Below are 23,744 nucleotides of genomic sequence, written 5' to 3' on the forward strand. Positions count from 1 at the left end.
AACACCTTTTGGGTGGGAAATGTCTAGAGATCAACTTTCGAATGATCAGATCGAAAGAGGCAATAAGAACACTCTACTAGCAAGGCTTGAGATTGATCTACACTAAAAACATCCTTGATCTAACCTAATCACCCTAGTCTCCCTAACCCATGAATTCAAAAGGGAACTACTCACTAATCTTCATGTTAAACCTTAAACCCATACTGGATTTCAGATTAAACATGTAGATGAACACAGGAAATCAATAAGAAATCAATAACAAGAGATCAATGAATCCAAAAGATGAACTTTCCAAGAGTATTTTGTGGTTTTCTCTTCAACAAAACATAATCTGCCCAAAAGTGGCTACCATCAGTCTTAAACTTAGGTTTTCAGAGTGCCAAAACGACATAAGTAATTGCAAAAAGGTCCTTGAACTAAAAAGAAATTGCAAATAAGAAACACGCAGCGACCTCCGCAGGTCGCTCCAGCACGTCGCTCTGGCCCTTGGGAGCGACCTCGGATGGTCGCTGCGAGGGGTCGCTCCGGGATGTTTTCTTCATCTTCGAGTCACGTAAAGCCGAGCGACTTGGAGTGGTCGCTCTAGCTTTGGTCGTCAAGGTCGCTCCGGCTGGAGCGAGGTCTCACAGCGACCTCTGTAGGTCGCTCCAGGATGTTTTCTTCATCTTCGAGTCACGTAAAGCCGAGCGACTTGGAGTGGTCGCTCTAGCTTTGGTCGTCAGGGTCGCTCCGGCTGGAGCGAGGTCTCACAGCGACCTCTGTAGGTCGCTCCAGCCTCTTCTCGTCCAATCATCCTCCTTTTCACACCTTTTGAGCTCCAAATGCATCCCAATGTCTCCAAAAGCTCCATAAGATGCTCCAATACCTGATAAGGACTCATGTATGCAAAATGCAACCTAAACAAGGCTAGAATCTAATCTACATGATGAAAATGCATGAAAAGGAATGGGTGAAACAATGCAATTATGCAAGACATCAATGTTGAGTTCCGAGTTTTGGACCAAGCTAAACCGTCAGCTATGTCATCAAACCTCATTTCCCGAAGCGCCTCTCCGGAGGTGAAGTTAGAGTTAAAGATTCACCTAGTCTCTTCGGTAAGATTTGTTGGGTCTAAAGCTGATCGTTCGTGTTTAAGCGCCAAATCAAGTCAAATAGGATTTTGTTCTCTCAATGTTGTCAACAGATCTAGAGTTTCTCACCTAGAGTTCTTGCCAGTCAACATTTCAGTTTCTTCTTATAGGTGTTTCAACGTCGTGTTCGACTATCCATTGTTCTCTCGAACAATCGCCATGGGAACAAAAGTGAAGCTTCTCTTTGGGTTTCTTCATTTCGCTGAGCGTGCCTCGCCCCTATATGGTTTTATCTCTAGTTGTTATGTATTGTTTTTTAGTTTCATTCTCCCGTCGAACTTGACTCCGGGATTTTCTGCTTCAGTTGTAAACATTGCTCTTTAAGCTTTCTATAATATAAATCCGTGTTACAAAAAAAAAGGCGCTTCTCATAGAACTAATGCCTATATGAATTATTCAGAGTTTTTTTTTTTACATCGAATTATTCAGAGTTTAAGAGACGCTTCGATGAATTATATATTTTATATTTATATTACATATTTTTAATTTTATGATTTAATTAGTAAAATACTTTGATTAAATATTAAAATTTTAAAATATTAAAAATAAATTAACCTTTTTGTTAATTCACACTAATATATAAAATTGAGGAAAAATATCATTGTTTATTTTATTAAAAATTGATTTTGACGACTAAATTAGTCATAATTCACTATGTTATTTGATTCAACTGGTTTAGACCAATTTTGATCTATTTGAACCAATTAGATCGATTTGAGCTGACTTAAGTTGCTGAATAGCGCTGTAAACCATATGATTCCGCTATTGAACCGAATCGTCGTCCATGGAGCAATGAATCGCAGTTTAAATGTAGAAGACCTTGAATTAAGAATTATCTTCAACAAGATGAACAAAAAGAAAGTTTAATGTGGAAGACACGTATACAGAGTTTATAGGAAGAAGGAGGCTAACAAACTATTTCTCAGATTTTTTAATGAATCTAAAATGAAAGAGTGCTCTGTTTATATACTACTTCTCATTGCTCTCTCTTTCGTCTGAAGTGTCTTGATGACGTAGCTTTGATATTCCTGTATTAAATCTTCCCCTCTTCAAAAACCTTGACTACAAGGTTTATAGTATTGCCGTCTGGTTGGAACTAAAAACACTCATGCTATAACCAAGTCTCAAGTTAGAGACCCAAACTTGTTGTAGCATCAAGAGTTTATGAAGATTACAATCAGCAGCCAACATCATATTGTCCAAAGCCAAATCTGCATATGCCAGTTGATCTGAAATAGTTTGTGGTATAATGTGTTTCTTATTACGTTGGCAATAGCCGAGTATATATACATGAGCAAACTTCTATAGCGATAAGGACTAAGACCTATTTACATCATTATCTAGATATACATAAGAGTTATCTTAATATGTAGTAGTTATCTCAATACTCCCCCTCAAGTTGGAAGTGTGAGATTGCGAACACCCAACTTGGACAGAAGAGACTCAAACAGAGGTCTAGGGAGCGATTTAGTAAGGATGTCAGCCAGTTGATCTTTAGAAGAAACATGCTCAGTAGTAATAAGCTTCGACTTAATGGCGTCACGAACATGATGACAGTCTTTCTCGATATGCTTTGTCCGCTCATGGAAGACAGGATTGGCAGCAATGTATAAGGCAGACTTGCTATCGCAGTAGAGCTTCATCGGATGAGAGTGATCGATACGGAACGACTGAAGAAGACCTTTCAACCACTTTAGTTCTTTAACTGCCTCAGACATAGACCGATATTCGGCCTCAGCAGAAGATAATGAAACAGTGTCCTGTTTCTTTGTGCGCCAAGAAACCGGAGTGTCTCCCAAAAATGTAATGTAAGCACTCAACGATCGCCGAGAGAGTGGACAACCCATCCAGTCAGAGTCACAGTAGATACTAATGTCAAGATTATCATCAGCTTTAAGAAAAATTCCCTGCCCCGGAGTTCCTTTAATGTAGCGCACCACACGAAGAGCAGCTTCCCAGTGAGGCAGTCGTGGCGCATGCATAAATTGAGCAAGGATATGGACAGGATAACCAAGATCAGGACGGGTGTTCGTAAGGTAGATTAAGCGACCAACAAGACGTCTATACAATTGATTGGAACGGGTGAAGAACGTGAGGGGGTGTATTTCTTTACGGGAGTCACAGTTGCGAGTGCTCATCAGACTGGTTACAGGAACAAACGTCACTGTAGAACGTATCTTCGGATCAATAGAAGTACGAATCCAACCGACCAGCATCGAGTTTGTTGCAAGCCATCGAGAAAGCTCAGGTTCAGTCGATGGTTTAGCTATAGTTCCATTGATAAACCCGATCTTTCGTTTTGCTTGTATGGAATTAGTCAATTCCGTAGACCATTCGGAATAGTTATCTCCACGCAGCAAGACTGAAGTGATAAGAGCACCTGGATTATCAGAAGGGTGTAAGTAGTATGGAGAGGAAGTAGAGATATCTGTAGTTGCAGGGATCATCGTAGTAGTAGTAGTAGGGATTATCGTGGTAGTAGGAGTAGAATTAGGATCAGCCATGTTTCTTGTAGGTCAAGAAACGCTGTGAAAGAAAGAAAGAAAATTTAGGGTTCTCAGATCTTTTGCTCTGATACCATGAAATAGTTTGTGGTATAATGTGTTTCTTATTACGTTGGCAATAGCCGAGTATATATACATGAGCAAACTTCTATAGCGATAAGGACTAAGACCTATTTACATCATTATCTAGATATACATAAGAGTTATCTTAATATGTAGTAGTTATCTCAATATGATCATGACCACACGGCCCTCCTGATGCGATGCATCGCCAAGACCAATCAACCTCTCTTTCCATTTATGGGTATGACTTGTCACTGGAATTGCAATCTCCACCAAAAAACGTCGCTAGTACATACGTTTTGTTACTAAGATTGTGTAAAGTTTACGTTGAAATGCTTTTTTGGTTTATATAAGTTTTCAACAAAAGAATTAGATAACCATGTCATTGTGAACATTTGGTAAGAAGATATAGAGAGTGTGAACCCGCTTACATTTCCCTGTGATCGTTTTGGCCTTAAACGTGCACGTGCTTGTGTCACAAGAGAAACAAAAGGTCGAAGATGGATTACAATATCTTATCTACAAAAGTAATCAGATTCTCCGTTGCAAGTTGTAACATACTCCATATTCATAAATTCTTGCTTCTCATCACTAAAAAAAAAATACATGCATACCTACCTACTCGTCTTCATGATAAAAGTCATCTGAGATCTACGCATCGTATACATGAATACCTTCCGCAATCAATGCGCGACAAATCGGACAGATCTCGCATTTCTTGTAGCATGTGCTGAAAACACAAACGACATGAACATCATACAAGATTGTATTTCAAGAAAACACAAATGGTTTAAAAGATAAGTAAAAATATCAGATCTAGCAAATCACAACCACACTTGTTGTTATTATCTCTACACTTTTATAATTAGCAAAATACAATTTAAGACTAATGGATGCGTTAAACTAGTTTGTGTCACCAAGCCGGTTCTTCAAACCGCACAATGCATGTTACTTCGTTGTAAGTCATGTTTGAACGTGTGCTAGTTAGCCTAGTTTTGATAATGAAACTTTTTGAGTGACAATAGCAATTAATACTTATTGAAACATGTCAAATTAGATATTTTCTAAGAGTAAACGAAAGGAATGTTGGTTTACCTGCAGAGGACGCGATGTTTACATGGGAGTAGAACCACCTCGATCGGCTCTAGGATGCAAACTTTGCAAAGAATCTTCTCCTGAAATTCAATTTTTTTCTTTTAGCATTAGTAAGCAAATCGTTGCTTCCATAGTGGTTATTAAACAGACAAACTCATGGATGTATTACGTCTTGAAGCTTTTCGTACTCCTGCTTGCGGATATCTGTTTGCTCACTCAATGCAGCTTGTAGTCTACGTACCTGGTGAGAGGAGTTTAAGATCATGCTTGGTTTCAGAATGTTTAAAATTAAATTGGCTTAGAATGTGCAGTTTTACCTCTTTAACAAGATCAGACTTCGGCATTTTCTTCACAACCTCTGGTGAGAATGTGTTGTAACTGATAACATATAGGGATCCAAACATAGTATATAAATAAAAAGAGCAATTTGTTATGTTACCAAAAGATGAGAGCTTTACCCAGTAGCTTCTCCAGTGTGGAGCCTAGCTTGTTCCTCCTGACTTCCTTCATCGGCGGACCAGCAGTCAAGTAATCTGTTATTAACAATGTGAGAAGGATTAGTCTTTCTTTTCATCACAAGAGATACACATTGCTCAGTTTATTGTAGCTTATATGTACCTTGCACCATGCTGAAAGAATCCCAGGAATATTCGAGCAATTGATGTCGCAACACTATAAATGAACAATAAAGATTTGTTCACAGACCTATATCATGTAACCAAGTAATCTGTTATTAACCATCTGAGAAGGATTAGTCTTTCTTTATGTTACCAGATCTTCTTATTGCTCAGTTTGCTTCTGTACCTTTTACAATGTTGAAAGAATCTCAGGAGTACACGAGCCGATGATCTAGCTAAATATCTTCCATAAGGACCAACAAAACTATAGATCCACAAGACAGATTTTGCCAAGGAAATATATGTAACAGAAAGCACCCTAGCTCCTTGTAGCAGAAAAAGAGGTACAAACAGAACTACAATCGGAATGTTTTTGGGAGAAGCAGGTGTTCCCTGGCAATTAGATAAAAGAGAATTAGCTCAAACTGGTGCAGAAAATATTATGTCTAAAAACTATTTTTGATTTTTTAGTTTCTTAAAAAAGCTAATATTCTTTGGGTCAGACATAGTCTATCTGGGGATGTGGAGGCCGTAGGTCACTGCAGTACCGTTTGCCTTTTTTCTATAAAAAATTGTTCTCATAAAGGAAAAATAAATTGGATTCTGAAGCTGTTATAGATATGTGTCCGAAAAATTTTCATTATAGCTGTTATAGATATGTTAATACGTATTGGCTCAAATCGTTTTACTCTTTCATATGGACTTGTTTCTGTCAATTAAAAATATGTACCTCTAAGCTCATGAAAAGGATGACTTGGAAGGTAATGAATGGGATTTTCATTACATATCCACCAATATCTAGGAGACGGGATGCTGTGTCGCTGTCCTGATCAAGATATATTACTCCCATTGAAGATGAGGTAGGTATATGTGAACCCCCTTGGATTGACTGATTCCACCACTTTGTGACAAGAAAGCCAAAGCACTCTGATATTCTGTAGATTAAGAAGAAAGAAGATTTTTCATACTACAAAAAAAAGAGGATAGTTCAGAAAGACTTCAAGAAGAAAATTTAGTTTACCCAAAGTCTATAGATAAGTCCCACCACTCCCACGCAGCTACATCACCTATACAAAGCTCGAGACATAACAGATTCAGAAACAAAAGAAAGAAACAGACTGAGACTAGGCAGTAATATGAGAGAACGATGACAACAAAACAATATTTTTGCAAAATAACGAGTGAGCAGTTGGTTCTACAAAATTAAAGACATTTCAGTCACTAGATATCACAAGTGCTAAACAAAATTAAATTTGCAACATACCACTTGATTTAACAAGAGTGAAGGTTATGGTAGCAATTAAGGAACCCATCCAGATGGAAACCCATGTGTACTACAAAAGAAATAAACAATGTAAGAAGCAAAGTAATAAAGCTTAAAGAACAAATAAAACCAAATTGTTGTACAGTCCGTTTAAGTGATCATATTTGAAAAGCCATTTTACAAAAAAAAAAAAAAAGGTGATCATATTTGAATCTTTTTGAGCGCTGAAGTCTAAATTGCTCTTAGAGAATAACCAACTTACGAGAAGTGGTTCTTCACTCATAGTTTCCTCATTTCTAGGAATGAGTGTCAAACACTTTCTGCAGGTCAAGTTTCATGTCAGCCATCACATCACTAAAGAGCAAAAAGTAAACAAAACCAACAATGGCCCAAATGAAAACAACTCTACAAAACCAAAACCTTGAAGCTTCGATGAAATACCTTATATTATCTACCAAAATCGCTACCTCAAAGGCAAGCAAGGGTAAGAAGACAAACTTTAAGTCAGCCTCTGCAAAAGAGGGACACAAACAATTCATATATACGCTTTGATTAAGTCATACTATTAGTAATATGGGGAAATAATACCATATTTATCTTCAAGATGTAGAAAGAGCAGGATCTCAAAAGCAACAAGCAGCGGCGTTGCCATGACATATTGATAAGGAGTCCACTGACACAAGAACAGAACTTAAACAGGTTACAAGCAGCCCTGCCAAACTAAGAGTAAAGGGTAAAAACCACAAAACAAAATGTTCGTACATCCTGATTATGAGGCATTGATGAAGCAGGCAACGAAAATCTACCACAGGAAATCACAGCATGAAACAACCACCACAAGGGTGTAAATACAAACCTGCAACAACAGAATCAAAGGAGAGTCCCAAAAGTCTTGATCTTTAAGGATGGATCAAGAAGATAAAACTAAGATTGAAACCTCACAGTTCTCTAGCCTCTCAGCCTAACTATCGATCATTTAGTCAACAGAAGTCAAGGCAACAAAAGTTAACTTAAAACCCAAGAAGATACACCTAGACTTAGTCAAAAGAAGTCAATGCAACAAAAATTAACTCAAACCCCAATTCTCTAGACTCCCTCTGTCCAACAACACTTAGTCAACAGAAGTCAAGGCATCGATTAAGGAGAAGAAGAAGAAAAGAACTGACCACCATGAGTGAGAAAGGAGATGATCAAGCTTGAGAGCGAGAAGAAGCGTGAAGGAGAAGATGAAACCATTGTCGGAGACCGCTTGAAAGGACTTCCAAACTCTTTTCCATCTCATTACTCTCCTCTGCACCAACATCATGAAGTATCTGAATCAGTCAGGAGAGACCCTTGTTTGTTTACAGAGTTCGAAATTTAAGATCTTGGGAGAAAGTTAAGATCTTTAGTTGAATTTCGAAAGGCAACACTCAGGAGAGCAGTTTGTACAACACTTGAGCTTTCCACGTCAAAAGCAAAGCGAAGCCAATAATACCATTTTACTTTATGTTAATAAATATTTTACTCTTGATGCTTAGTCAGAAACTTCTTTCCCAAAAAAAAAAAGCTTCTTTCCCAAAAAAAAGTTTCTTTCCCAATATTATTTTACACTTACCGTTATTTCAATTGTCAATTTATAAAAACTTCATCAGTTCCGATGTTACTCAAACTAAACAATATTTTGAAGATTAAAAAGCTTTGTAAAAGGATTTTCGGATACTTTGCTTCAGACTTCAGTGCTGTCTCAAAGTATTTTAAGGCCCTATTCAAAAAACTACTAATTGTATATTTAACAATATAATGAAAGTATTTTAAGGCCCTATTCAAAAAACTACTAATTGTATATTTAACAATATAATGAAAGTAAAAGTTAATAAATCTATCTACATATATATATATATATATTTTTTTTTTTGAAGTTACAAGCTCTCAAATTAGTAATATATCCAAAAAATTAAATTTTTAGAACATAATTTTTTTTTCTTAACTCGGATCATATTTGACTATTCTACTTGCACCGTATACTATTAGAAGCTGACGGCCTGCTTTGATATTTGAAAATAGTTCTATATGTGTTATTTTGGAAAAAAAATTATAAAAGAAAATATTATAGAAACATTTTTCTGTTTGTGAAGCGTTGTGAAATTTCTGTAACCACGAAGCATGCCCAGTTGTTTGTAAGAAACCGCTCATGTTCATGTTACTGACCAATAAATTTTTCTCAAAGTTACAGTGAGAGGTGTCAGCAAGTTTGCACTTGATGTGCTGTTCAGTGCTGACAATCGAGAGAGACATGGGGATTGGGGCCTAAGGATGGTATATGGTATACTATAGACCAATACCACTTGACAGACATGTGATTCTTCGATGAATTTTGGTGATTGGAACATTCATGTTGAGTGGATTGGTAGAGAGACCGCAAGAAAAACGGTTCTAGAAGAGATGATCTTGCCTTATGTTGTGATTGGAACATTCATGTTGGTGAAGCGTGACGAGTGCACCATTGACAATCAGTTCTATATCAAAGTTGTGAAGGGAAAGAATGAAAGCTCGAGATTTTTCGTGATTTTTCTCGTTTAGCAAATTAATGCACCCAAAATACTCTGAATTTTTAGAAAAAAAAAAAGCATGCCAAATCACCAATATTTTGCATTTTTATTTTTAAAACCCACTGAAATCATCTAGACATCTTTAAAAACCACTTAAATGACATCAAATCTAAAATCTCAAGACTTCCTAAAACTCTTAGTTCAATACAGTCCCCTAAGTCTTTCTGAAAAAAAATATTTTGGTTTTGGGTGAATTGGCAAAATAAACATAACAGAGGAAAAAACTCACCAAGTAACAATGTATTAAAGTGGTTATGGGATGTGAAGTTTTGAACAAAAATGAAGCATATTCTAATTTCTTGTGCGTGAGATTACATTAAACAAGATATGTACAATTGTCCAGCTATAATATGTTATATTTATTAATAAATAGTTTAGAACTGTTTATTCATTGTACAATATAATGAAAATATAATACATGATATGTTATATATTTATTTTATACGTTTTTAATAGAATAGAAAATAAAATCAGTAATTGTTCATGTTCTTCAATCATTTTTATTAATTGACTGCGATAAAGGAGAAATGTGTTTATGGCGTTAAATGAGATGGAGATGAAAAAGAAACAGTAAAAAAAGGAGAAGACCCACCAAAAATAAAAGAGAGAGATATTCTATACCACAGATTGTTGCATAGGATAGTGTAAGCAAAATGACATAGAAAGAACACCAAATGTCAATTATCAACTGCACTAGTCAATTCAAGCAAAAGGAACATGTCCAACCTATGAAGCACAATAAGAGCCAAAAAAATATTACAATTTCCCATTATCTCTGACCTAGTAAAACAAAGGGAGAGCAAGGAAAGAAGGGAAGATGATGATGAGAAGAGGAAATAAGAATAATGACAAGAAGAGGATAAGAAGGAATGACGGAAAGAAGAAAGTGAAAAAGATGAAAAGAGTGAGAAAATGATACATATTGTAACATATTATATTATGTTTGTAAAATAAAATAGTATAATATTATATTTATAATACTTATACATACAAAATAGTTGTGGGAGAAAAAACAACAAAGTAATACGAGATAAATTGTAATACGAGATAAATTGTATATGTAAAATAGTTAGAAGTTCAACTATAAATTTTTTTTTTCTTGTTAGCTCTAAAAACAACAAGTATTTGAGACTTAACACCTTTTAATTGAATGAAATATCATATATGTAAAACATGTGATGATGGCCCCCAACAGTGAATAATCTTTAATCCTTAAGACCTAGGGCGTGGAGCGCATTTCTATTGAAAGGATGATTATGGGTTTGTAGGACCTGAGATAATGACGCTCTAAAATAAACAATCCTGATTTTGAAGAATTTTGAAGACTGGTGAGCTATATCCTATTTTAAAAATCAAATGTTGTTATCAAAATGTTCGAAATGTTTCTTTTTTGTGTAAGTACCCTTTCGATTATCTTCCAAATTGAAACATTGTTTGGTTACAGAAGGAAGAGAAAGGAAAAGTAGACTAATTTTCTTACTAAAACATCAAAATTAAAACTAGTCATTCTGGTCACCACTTTAGCAGTCATAATGTCCGAACCAGAGTGAAAGCATTGTTGTTGGCGGCTGAAGGGGAGTAAATGTGGAATGCCTTAGCTTCCTGGGTGACCTGAAGGTGACTGAGGTAGGTGAAAATTATCAGCGAAAAGAGCGTAGCAGAAACGTAATCCAACGCGAGTCCAAAAAGGCTGCAGAGACTGTAGAAGTTATATCAATGCCTGAGACTCAAGAACCCAGCGGACCCGTGAAGTCTATTAAGGGGCCTAGACTGGTCCAATTAATAACTATCTTGCCAAAACCTGGTTGTGATACCGGGATTAACTTTGCAAGTAATAAATTGCCTAGCCAAGGGTCTGATCTTCATTAGACCTTGCCAAATTCAGCTTTCTACATTATTAAACTCATCTGTCCAGAAAATTTTGGTTGTAATCGGATTTGGATCTAATTTAAATTTTGGTTATCAAAATGTTTGTTTGTGTCTCGAAAATAAAAGGTTTAATTCACAAACTTAGAAAGTTTAAACATCCAAGTTTAAACAATTTCCAATAAAAAAAGTTTGATGACATGGTTAAAAATTAGTTGTTAACAAGAGACATACATTTTTTAACACCAGAAGGTTTCAGGCTGAAGCCCCTAGATCAAGAACCAACAACATGTAATATTAGTTTCGTCCAAGCAGTCATTCGAACTAGGGACTTCTGACATAATGGCCAAGAGTAATTTCTAGTTAAGCTAATGACATCCGGTGAAGATAGAGAAAGATTAGCAAGTTAAGATAGGAAAATAACAACTTGATAAACATATGAAACAATATTCAAACCTTACTAATAACAACTTTGTTTAAAGGTTAGTAGGAAGCTTATTCATAATAAAACATCAAATGCAATTGTCAAAACAAAAAAAAAATCAATACTTCACTAAATAGGAAAATATACATTAAATTGAGTACTTAAATAAATTATTCATGTTATAAATGCTTATTTTATGTATTCACTAGAGTCAGCCCGCTACGGGCGGGAATTTATAATAAAAACTGTTTTATAGTAATTTTATGAAATATTTATACGGACGGAAAGTTATAATAAAAACTGTTTTATAGTAAATTTATGAAATATCTATAATCATTGTAGATTGAAAACGATATCATAGATAAACAAATAATAAAAATAATTCTGAGATCATATTGTTTTTTAACTAATGTTTTTGGTTTGAATTGAAATGACAGTAACTTTCATTACTGTCATTATTTTCTATTTTTAGAGAATACAAAATTATCAAAAAATAATTCAGAAAATGTGATAATATCTATATTATTATCATTTAAACTACTATCATTTATATTATTATTACTATTATTTTAATTTCAAGTTGATATAACAATAAAATATAAAGTTTAAATAAATAATACTAAATGTTTTCAAGAATATTTATGTTTTAAAACACTTTTACACAAATATTTCTTTCAGGATAATAAATTAGTATATCTCCAAGCTAAATTATTTAAAATATAATTTAGTTGATAAAATAATTAAATCCCAATTTTAATTTTTTATATATATAGTATAGATATCATATATAATAATTAATTTTTCTAATTTAACAGGAAATTATGTTTTAGAATATATTTGTTTCAGATCATAACTATATCTGGAATGAAATATTAGTGAAACTTTAGTGTTTTACTGGTTATGTTTCATAAACTTACTATAACTTTTGTTGAGCTATGTTTAGTAACAAAATTATGTGTTAGGAATTTTTCTCATGATATTTTGAAATACTGTTTTAAAATAATATTTTTAAGTTATGGATGTGATAAAAAATAATATTTTAAAATAGTATTTTATAAATTAATGAAATAGTATACTTTTATAGAAAATTTTAAAATAATATTTTAAATTTTTTAAAAAATTTAAAATAGTATTTTATAAATTAATGAAATAGAAAATTTTTATTTTAGTTACATACCACTTCATATCAAATAATTTATTGGAAGAGGTTAGAGTGAACCAAAACATAACTAAAAAATGAAGAACTAAAATAGTATTTCATTTATTCTCAACTGAAAATGATTTTATTATATATTCCCCATTTTTTATTATTATTTAAAATTATAGGTTTGTATAATAACTTTGGAGTGACTTAACTTTTTTTTGAACACCGACAACAAACTTCATTAATAGGTAGCGTTAGGTGAAGGAATTAACATCCTCATTTACTACAATGCTTAGTTATGCAAGACTGTATGCAACAACATTTTCCATACGGGAGATCCATCCAAAAGAGATGGCCTCAAAATCTGAAGCTAAAACTACAATATCCGATACAATTCCTTCCTGATGCAGGCAATAAGCTGTTTAGAATCTGCTTCACGTCTGACACAGCGAACTCCTTGCATTTGGCGAGTGATTCTTTCATTGCTATACTCTCTGCCAACAAAGGCGTGGAGACATGCTCTTCCACTGCTGAGAACTTCATCGGTCCATCCTCTCCGTAGATGACCCATCCCAAACCTGCAATATTACGGTTCTCCTTCCAAGAGGCACCAGATCTCATCACGGTAACGTTATCTAAACTTACTGGTGGTATAGCTACAGTCCTCTGTTTTTGTGGTAGTGTTATTTGACAGTTTTGCCATTCCCTCGCAGCTGATAATGCCGTTGAGACTTAACAATTCTAGGAATAGACATAAAGACTCGAACCTCTGTTTGTGAGGATCCAAGAAAATAATAAGAGATCAATGAGCCCGTTTATAACATGTAAAATCACTTCAATGTGAAGGTTAAGAAGCACTTTGTAGTTGCACCTGTGAGAAACGGAGAGCAAACAGTATCTGATAATAAATTGTGTTTGATAAGAGAAATAAGACTTCCAAGAAACCAACAAAGAAAAAGAAAAGCTTTGACTCATCTGATGACTACTTTGGTTCATGAGGCCAGGTTCCTCAGATTTAGGAAACGGGAAAGTTCTATGCTTCGTCTTGCCATATCTTTTTTTCTTTTGACGAATCGTCTTGCCATATCTTTTGAATGAACTTTCTCTTAAGATATCATCTTCTTTTGTCCTCCTCAAAGAGTCCCCAAGGAAGGTAATTGTGGTTCATCTAAAAAAGGAACTGCAAGTAAACTAAACTAAACATCAGCACTTAAAACAGAAAACACAAAGCCCAAATAAAATCTATGTCAATGGTGTATCTATGTACCTAAAGCTAGTGATCTTTGAGGAAATGATGATCAAAAGCTGGTTGCTTTGTGATAAGAACACAACAATTACATCTCTTTTTGGGGTTTGTTTATCACATCCAAAAGTTATAAACTTTCTCTAGATAAACCTTTCTTTAAAAAAGTCTCGACAGAATTTGAACTTATTGTTCAATTGGAACAAAATTAAAAAAAAAAACAAAAGGAAAAAGAAATAGAAACTGGATTATGAGACGTACCAAAATCAGCCTAAACAGAAAAATACTCAAAAAGAAATAGATAATAGATTTATCTTACCTGAATGCTCTTGACATCGGGTTTGTTTAGCCTGTTCAAATGCTTCTTTATTTCAAACTTTTGCTTAGATATGCCGGTCCTTGTGGCGTAGGATAGCAAGTGGAACCTCCACAGCCATAAACAAAGTAAGGAACTTCAAAACTTGCTTCTCCATGCAAGCTGGCATGACTTAAAATAATAAAAAATAATTGGGAATAATTTTGATAATGAAGACATGATCAAACAACGAACTATTAGGGCTGAAAGTTTGATAATCAAAAGATGATCAATGCAAGACAGGGGAAAAAAAAAAACAACATAGTGAAGCTGGAATTACCTTTTGCGTTCAGAAGGAGAAGACAGAACTGATGCATTTCACGGGATGGCTTGCATTGATTATCACCTAAAAAATGATTTCATACATCGCATAATTAACAAACAGGAAGAAGATCCAAGAAAAAATATAAATATAGATGAACAAACAGTAGGAGGTTCCCCGTAATCATTTGAATATAAAACCATCAAAATCAGTAAAATGAACTTGCTTTAATGTCCACCATTAGCATGTCGATCCACATGAGTTCACCACCACCGCCTCACAGAACGGCAGAAGCCTAGCCTCGGCGATGGAAGAGCCCTCACCGGACTTAAGAACGGAGGAATAAACCTTGAATTAGCCATAAAACGATTTTTTAGTATGAGATATAAGAGATACGAAGAGAAGATGAGATCAAGGAGAGGAACACTAATACGTATTTATACAAAGTATTGAAGACAACATCGTGGGAGGAGTCAATCAATCTGATCAATCACAAAGCTTTTAATCGGACCGTTTCGGATGGTGTGAAGAAGCGCAAACGATCGAGCCACCGTCGCACGAAGAGGGAAGAGACTGGATCGTCCCTCCGCCGATCGAAGAGAAACAGAGAACACGAAGGTGGGCCGCAAACGAAGCGTGAGTTGAAGCCCAACGTCAAGCCTGCAACTATGAAATGGGCACTTTAATGAAACGTAGCGTTTCATACGTGTCGACACCACATTATTTGAGTTTATGCGCTGGATGATGACGTGGCAGCCTCTGGAGAGATTCAACTGTACTTTATATAAATAGATAGATGGATAGATTGGGAATTTTGAGTATTTTGTATACTTATATGAGATTGAGTTTGGGTTGGGTATATATGTTGTTTTCCTAGGTTTCTAATTCTTTTAGTTTTTTGGAATTCCGTTTGGATTTGGGTTGGGTAAACGGTAAACCCAAAATAGTATAGAACAATACTCATGTACATTTTTGTTATGGATTCAATTAGATTCAAATTCACATTTTTGCATCAGTCCAATTCGGATTTTAGATCCGGTTTCTTTGTCTTCTGAATCCGGTTTCTTTGTCCATCTCTCTTAGGCATGACGTCTGGAGGTTTCTGTCGGATTCGGTTCAGTTGATTATGGATTTTTGGTACTATGCTCAGAAGTTTTATTTGGGTTTTACTAATTATCGGGTCGTTTCGATCTGGTATCTTATGAGTTTGGTTCAGATCAGAACAATGTCTAAAATCGTCCAAAATATATTTTTAATTAATAAATTGACAAAAATACTAAAAATATCCAAATATTCAAAAATCTAACTAAAAATAGTTCAACTACCTAAACTAACGGAAAATTGCATAAAAATTCAAAGTTCCAACCGCTAACACTTTAAACCTTGAACTTATTTCTTTAAATCTTCAAAAGTGACACTTTTATCATTAAAAACCTTAAATTTGGCTTACTTGTACATCAAGTCAAAACTATAACCAATATTGTTAAAATTGATGATGTGTCGGTTTATTTTTATTTTTAAATATAATTAATAAAATAAATATAAAATAAAGAAAATATAAAATTCAAAATAAATCATAAAAGTCATTAAAAATAACAAAAAATCAAAAAATCATAAAAAATATTTTTAAAGTTTTTTATTATTAAAATAAGTATAAAAATACAGAAAATATAAAATTCATAAAAATTCAAAACAAATTATAAAAAGTCATAAACATTTACAATAATCAAAAATCCACAAGAATATATAAAATATAAAAAATCATAAAATTCACAAAACAAGAATAAAATTTTATATTTATGTTATAAAAAATTCAGAAGACACTGTATTTTAGTGTTTATTGATTTGAGATTTTCTGGATTTTAATAGCTAAATTCAAAAAGTGTCTAAGAAATAGCATGAATCGAGTGGCATAAGCTGGCTACCCTCAAGCTATCATTAGTGTGTGTATATATATATATATATATATATATATATATATATATATATATCATTCTCTTTGTTCCATAATCATGAACTTTCCCAAATCCAACCAACACACACACAGAACATAACATATAAAAAAAAAAAATCAAAAATCGCAGTTAGTCTCTCGGTTGCCATTAGTCTAATTAAAATTAGAAAAATTCATTTATCTTCAGATGATTCTCGTGAACCTAATCAAGCAAACAAACTAAAGTCCAAGTCTTTTAGCAGGCTAGAATCTATTCACAAACCCTATATTAGTCTAGCTATAAAACTCCATAAAATCCACAGCCAATAAACACTAAAATATAGTGTTTTCTGATCTTTTTTATATAAAAAATTTATTCTTGAATTTATATTTTGAATTTATATTTATTCTATCTATTATAATTATATTTATTTTATTTACATTTTAATTTTGAATTTATTTTATTTTGTGAAATTTTTGTATTTTGTGAAATTTTTTTTGTTTTTGTGAATTTTTATAATTTGTTTTGATATTTTTATATTTTTGTATTTTTATAATTATTTTAATAATAAAAATTAGAAAAATATTTTTGTGAATTTTGTACCAGTTATATATTTCGTACCGGTTACAGTTTTGACTTGATGTACAAATAAATTAGAATAAATATTTTTTATGGTACAAGTGTCACTCTGAAAGTTTAAAATGATTGCTAAAGAAGTTCAAAGTTTAAAGTGTCACTGGGATTCTCCCCTAAACTAACAATAAAGTATTCAAAATAACAAATAAAACAAACTACAAAAATATTTTAAATTCTACATCTAAATTATCTTAACATATACAATATTTACTAATTTTAGATACTTTTGAATCTTATTTCGAACTTTGGTTCGGTTCGGGTTACCCAAACCCCAAAATACCAAACTCTTAAATCTAGTGGCGGATTCAAAGGGGTGGAAAGGGGGCAGCTGCCCCACATGAATTATTGGAAAATAAATTATTCATTGATTTTTTCAAAAATGTGTGGATAAGTGTTAAAATCTTTTCTACTGCCCCCATGATTTCATGTCCAAACTTTATATCGTCCTGGTGAATTTTTCTGCTGACTCCGCTTAAATCTCATTCGGATATTTTCGTATATAACGGTTTGAATCAGATTTGGGAGGGGGATGAGGGGGTTTAAGGTAAAGACTTCAATTTGGAGTAAAACGCGAAGGCTTAATCCCTCCTCTCATTTGTTAATAATATACACGAAGTATATAATTCTTTGTTAGAGATTCCTTTTTGCTGATAAAATTGTTGGCAGTTGAAAATATTAATTGAAATGGAAGTTTTAACAAACCTAACAGAAAAATATGTATACTATGTACGTAATACTCTACTTAACTACTTAGAAGAAATCGCTCTTCCTTTTTTTCTGAGTGATGTAAATTCTGTAAAGAAACTTTTTGAATATCTGTGTGTGTTGTTTGCACTGCATATATGGATTTTGTCGAAATGTTCAGTCGGCTAATTAACTTTGGAGTTGAGTAAGTCGTGGACGAGGAAAATTTTGCTTTCCTACAATGGATAAACCATATAGACCGAAACCCAACTGATCAAGTGGCCACACCCAGTGGCCTAATCCTTCGAAGTTGGTTTATTTATGAGAAATGGATGTATGTTAACTCGTTGCACGACAAAAGAAATTACAAAGGGACGCGAAAATACTCGGAATCCAAAACTTGTCTCTTTTTGTTTTCTCCATCCTAACACGACTAAAACCAATTAATGACAAACATTTTACGTTTCCTGTTATATAGGGTCTCTTTTGGTTTCACTCAGGGTATCTCTAACAGGGGCGAAGCTATACTTCTTTTTGAGTGGGTGCAAATAGTTTATATAAAAATAGGTTTGTGGTGTTTAAACCCATCTTCTTTGGAAACTAGGGTGCACCTTTACCAACTTAGATGCTGACACCGTGCTTCTCTAATGTAAAACGTCAAATATTTAAAATTGACTGGGTGCACGTGCACCAAGTCTCAACTTGGCTTCGCCCTTGATCTCTAACCATACTCCAACTTTTGACTCAAAATTTTATTTTGAAGTAAAATCTTCTTCAACCCTATTCCATATTTAACTCCAAATAGAGTAATTGTTAGAGTTATTCTATTTATGGATTAATTTTATAAATTACTCTATTTTGGAATTAATTTTTTTAATTTATGAAATGGTTTTTTAATTTTGAATATTTTTATTTCATACTTAAATAATATTTAAAACAATACAATAACATGAAAACAAATATAATACTCCACAAAATATTATTTAATAGTTTTACATAAAAGATGCACAAACTAATGAAAGTCAAAATTAAACATAAATAATATAAACTATAATATAATAAAATATTAATAAATGATTTATAATTCTGTAAACCATTTTTGAAATCAGTGAAGTATTGTTCAATCGGAATATATGAGTTTGTTTATCTTATGGGTCAACATTTCAATTGATAACATTTGTACTTGTTGAGCTTAATATATACACAAACATTTGGATCAGGTACGTAATTTAAATTACAAAACAAATTTTTTTTCCTCATTATGTTCTTTTAATGCATATTATTTTGTACTAGCAAAATTTCATGTAATGAAAATTACACTAGTTGTAGTTGAAAAAAGCTCTAACTGTATTTTTAATAATAAATATTTAATTTAAATAAAATATATTTTTGTGGAAAATATAAAATAGTTGGGTTAATTGTTAAATTTTTATAAATTGAAGGTACTACTGACAATTATTAACTAAATAAAATAAAATCATTTGTGAATATTATTTTTGGAGTAAAAATAGAGCAATACATTGAAGTAAAATTCAACTCCATTTTAAAGTTACACCATTTAAGAGTAAAATTTGAAATAATACATTGGATATGCTCTAAAACAAATTCAAAACAAAACTCACAAAAAAACTTAAAATCAAATCCCAAAGAAATGCTGCAACCCGATGCAGCATCTGGCGGATATATAACTCATAGTAATTATAGAAGAAGGAAAAAAACCCATGCAGGCGGATATATAACGGATATACTCCCTCTGTTTCTAATTGTAAGTAGTTTAAGTAAAAATAGTTTGTTTCACAATGTAAGTAGTTTACATATTTCAATACAACTTTTTCATTTATTGGATATTGTGTGACCAATAAAATAATGTTAAACATTTTTTAATTGGTTGAATTAATTGATTAAATGATATTTTTAAAAAGATAACAACTTTCTAAATATTCGTGCTTTTAACCAAAACTACTTACAATTAGAAACTTTTTAACCAAAACTACTTACAATTAGAAACGGAGGGAGTATAACTCATACTTTTTTTTTTTTGTGACAAACTCATACTAATTCTAGAAGAAGGAAAAAAAGTCATAAAACCAACTCAACTAAACAAGCTAAGAAAGGTACTTAAAACCAAACCGAGCACCAACGGATACAAATATTTCCGTTATACACACACACAAACACATAACTAGGTATAACGTGACTTACAACATTCATCTCCATAGAACATACACGAGAATCGAGATACACCAAAAATACGCGCTTAAAGGTTGATTACATATGATGTTGTTGTTGTTCAACGATGGTAATAGTATTGTGACTACTCATTCTCTGTCTCTTAGCATTCGCAGAAGAAGATGATTCCTCAACGTTACTCTTCTCAATCACTGCCTTCAAAGCTGCTTCTATCGTCCCTATACTATACTCTTCCGTCCCGTCCTCGCCGGAGCTCTCTTCTCCGGCGATAAACAACACGTTTCTGACTCGTTCCCCTACTGTTGTTATCTCCGCCTTGATCGTTTTGAGACGCATCGCTTTCAACGTTTTGATCATGTCCGGCAATAGATCCGACCTGTCTTCGCAACAAACTGATGCTTTAATCACGAATCTGCCATCTCCTGAGTCTTCCTCCTCCGTGAAAGCTACAGTCAGCTCGTTGCTCTCCGTTGGGACCAGGTTTGTCTCCGAAATCACTGAAGTCTCCCTCTTCAACTCTTTCACGTGTTGAATCACTTCCGCTAGTAACGACGCTTTATCAGTCTGCATATCCAAAAAAACTATGCTATAAAAAACATTATATAATTTTTTTTTTTTGATAACCCAGTATCCGATTATATAATTTTTTTTGTAACTGAACATTACACAATTACAAAACATAAATTGTAATTATCGAGGAGAAAATTATGTGGTCGGAGAAGTGATGATTTGGTTCGGAAATAAGGCTTTTTGTTGCTTTTATTCTTTTTAAGCAGCGCCGTTTGTTTCTCTTTATTACATCAATTAACCAAGAAGCGACATTGCATATTCCCACACTTTTTATTTATTCTACAGTCTCTGACTGATTCTCTCCTTGGGAATTTAACAAGTACCCGGAAGATCCATGATTCAAGAGAAGACCTTTGAATAACTTACTTCCTTTCATAAAACCTAAATGTAAAAAAAAAACATAAAAACAGAGACAAAATGTGACATGAACTTTCATGTCACAGCTGCTATGTTTATCCATTTCAACTCTAAATTGTTTTTTCGTCAACTATGTGAATTTGTATCATGAAAAATGGCAACTGATACAAGTAGTCTTGAATCCCAGTTGCTTTAAAGCATAATCTTATTTAAGAATCCCAAAACAAAGATAAAATTGATCGTTAAATACATAATTAAGTCTAACCTAATTCCTGAGAAGATTAAAGCTAAGATTAAAGATGAAACAAACCTCCCCTTTATAAAAGTTATACGTTGTTTGTACTAATCGGAAATTATATATTTTATTATAATTTCCTTTAGATGTATCATGATCATGAATGTGTTACCTATGTGAGATTGATGATGTATAAAAATATAAGGACTTACTTTGGTGGTGCTTGGTAATATACTACGGAGCTTAGCAAAATGATTGTTGATTCTCTCTCTTCGTCTTCTCTCAGCTTCACTATGACTCTTTGAAGCAGCCAAAGCTTTAGCATCCATGATCTCTTGCGCTGTCATCTTCCCTAACTCAGCTTGTAACCCAAAAGGACCTGATCCAACTTGCACTACTGGACCTAAAGCCTCTGACAAGATGCGAAGCTGTTCGTGATGATGATGTGTTGCTGACGTGGCTCCACCGAAACCCTCGTACCCAAACTGTAAACCCTGATGATGAGCTCGACTTCTGTTGAAGAAACTCCCATAGAAAGATGGAGGAGGAAACTGATCGAACGGTGGTTGGGCCGAAGTAGGCCATATTGGTGAAACTGAGTCTTGGGAGAAGATAGTGTATCCGGATCCGGCGTTGTTATCTGGAGCTCCGGAAGTTTCGGCTTGAGAAGGATCTTGGTGATGATGATGGGAGATCAGTTGGTGGAAGAAGAGGTCATTTTGGTAATTTTGTATGTTGTTCATGGCTTCTGAACTTTCTACTTCTTCTTGTTTCTTTGCGCACATCACTCGTTTCTATGATGACCTAAAAGTCTCCATCTTTCTACTCTTGTCCCTCTTCTTCTCTCTCTCTCTATATATAAGAAAGTAAAGGAAAGAGTTAAAAAAGCAACAAAAGCTTGTTTTTCAAATGCAGATTTACATAGGAGCACTTACATGCGTTTGTATATATATGGTTCCAAGGATATCTTAGTTTGCAACTTGTATTTTATGTTGTGGTGGAACTAGAAAAGCAAAATGCTAATGGGTTAAGAGTTTTTAGATTATCTCTCTTTTATCTACCCATGTAGATCTAATACTTCATTGTATATGATCTAATTTGTCGATTAACTTGGTTTAAATCAAAATTAAAATAGTCTATATTTTTACTTGAATACGTACCTAACAAATGTGTTGGAGATAATATTAAAACTGTATGTGTACTAGACATCTAGACCACTACCAGGCCCGTCTCTAGGCATGTGCTGGGGGTGCATTGGCACAGGGTCCACTACAGTTTTCAACTTTTTCTAGCCCAAATTAGGATCCAATATTTTTAAAAAAAAATTCTGTATGGAAAAATATATTTTAGCCCAGGGTCCATATATTATTTGAGACGGGCCTGACCACTACGGTATTACTTATTACTTATTAGAGAGCACATAGCATTTTGTAGAATATTGTTCTGCTGCTTTGTCATTGATTGAATAACATAGTACAAATTAACGAATGGAGGGAAAATGATAAAGATGTGGGGAAAAAAATTGAGGGGGGGGGGGAAATAGGATATTTAGTGCAAATAAGGTAGATTTTGTGTGTATGGAGTGCAAATACTCTTTTATGTTGCGATAGATTGAACGAGTGAATCAAATATTAAAAGAGAATCTCTCCACTTCGGCGTTGCGAGTCAACCTTCCTCCGGTGGGGATCACCACAAATCTCTTTCCATGGATTGCCTGGTGTCTTTGGATCTCCAGGAATCAGCTCTTTTTCGAACATAAACCCTCATCGCCACAAGAAATTATGATTAAGGCTATCAAAGCCTGTAAGGAATGGGAGTGTGTCCAACCATCTCTCCATAAGTCGCCACAACTGATGCTCATCCACCCTCCTCCACCGCGAGCTCCGGCAAACTCCATCGTCTGCTACACAGACGCTGCTTGGAAATCGAATCGACAAACAGCGGGTCTTCCATGGATCTTCACTGATCATAATGGGACCGAACTCTCCAGAGGATCTTGCCTTTGCGAATATGTATCATCTCCTCTCCTCGCAGAAGCCCTAGCCATCCGGTGCGCTCTCCTCCAAGCTTCTCGACATCAATACAACCAAATCTGGCTCCGATCAGATTCTCAAGGGCTTGTTACAGCCATCAATTCGAATCGACGACCGATGGAACTCTTCGGGGTCCTAGCGGATGTCGACTCGATCGTCGCATCTTCCTTCTCTTTTCTTTTGTTTCTTTTACTTTCATTTCCCATCGTTTTAATGGGCCAGCCGACTGTTTGGCTAAAACCTGCCTATCTGTAAACTCTATTATGGGTCATTAGGCCCATATTTTATTTAAAATTTCGGTTGATCAAAAAAAAAAGGCAAGGATAGATAGCCCTCTGAATGTTTGTGATAGATTTAGTGAGTGAGTGTGTATGAGAGCTGTTATAGTCGTATCATCAAGAGGTTTCCTTAACAAACAATAAATAATTCTAGCTCGGCACCTGAGTTCATAAAATTCATTAGTTTTTCTTAACGATTAACTATAACCTGTTTTGTTAATCATATTTGGTTTTTGTGACGCTGAGAATTTGTGAGATTCATCTTTTTT

General features: G+C 34.0%; 3 protein-coding genes and 1 long non-coding RNA gene across 6 annotated transcripts; 1 reads left to right on the forward strand and 3 right to left on the reverse strand.

Annotated features, from left to right (window-relative positions):
- Positions 1-4,179: 4,179 nt before the first annotated feature.
- Positions 4,180-8,129, reverse strand: LOC108842783 (uncharacterized). The gene is made up of 15 exons (XM_018615807.2): positions 7,840-8,129; positions 7,436-7,529; positions 7,262-7,346; positions 7,115-7,184; positions 6,936-6,993; positions 6,674-6,743; positions 6,431-6,476; positions 6,140-6,344; positions 5,597-5,802; positions 5,411-5,497; positions 5,251-5,325; positions 5,110-5,170; positions 4,962-5,033; positions 4,793-4,872; positions 4,180-4,427 (listed from the first exon to the last, which is right to left on the reverse strand). The coding sequence occupies exons 1-15, from the start codon at positions 7,977-7,979 to the stop codon at positions 4,349-4,351; spliced, it is 1,428 nt and encodes a 475-aa protein (XP_018471309.1). The 5' UTR covers positions 7,980-8,129; the 3' UTR covers positions 4,180-4,348.
- Positions 8,130-13,005: 4,876 nt separating this feature from the next.
- On the reverse strand, positions 13,006-15,215 carry LOC108820348 (uncharacterized). 3 transcript variants are annotated; one of them, XR_001944301.2, is made up of 5 exons: positions 14,992-15,215; positions 14,797-14,906; positions 14,577-14,642; positions 14,261-14,419; positions 13,006-13,878 (listed from the first exon to the last, which is right to left on the reverse strand). It is a non-coding gene; the product is annotated as an uncharacterized LOC108820348 (long non-coding RNA). The 3 variants fall into 3 exon arrangements; XR_001944300.2 differs by having other exon boundaries at positions 14,261-14,428; positions 14,992-15,214; XR_008939579.1 differs by having other exon boundaries at positions 14,261-14,428; positions 15,002-15,213.
- Positions 15,216-19,909: 4,694 nt separating this feature from the next.
- LOC108840129 (transcription factor bHLH30) lies at positions 19,910-22,059 on the reverse strand. Its single transcript, XM_018612954.2, has 2 exons — positions 21,377-22,059; positions 19,910-20,566 (listed from the first exon to the last, which is right to left on the reverse strand). The coding sequence occupies exons 1-2, from the start codon at positions 21,947-21,949 to the stop codon at positions 20,081-20,083; spliced, it is 1,059 nt and encodes a 352-aa protein (XP_018468456.1). The 5' UTR covers positions 21,950-22,059; the 3' UTR covers positions 19,910-20,080.
- Positions 22,060-22,945: 886 nt separating this feature from the next.
- On the forward strand, positions 22,946-23,452 carry LOC108838284 (uncharacterized). The gene has a single exon (XM_018611242.2). It carries the CDS (start codon positions 22,946-22,948, stop codon positions 23,450-23,452), a length of 507 nt encoding a protein of 168 aa, XP_018466744.2.
- Positions 23,453-23,744: the final 292 nt, after the last annotated feature.

The sequence above is a fragment of the Raphanus sativus genome, chromosome 2 (assembly GCF_000801105.2).
Source record: "Raphanus sativus cultivar WK10039 chromosome 2, ASM80110v3, whole genome shotgun sequence".
Classification (NCBI taxonomy): Eukaryota; Viridiplantae; Streptophyta; class Magnoliopsida; order Brassicales; family Brassicaceae; genus Raphanus; species Raphanus sativus.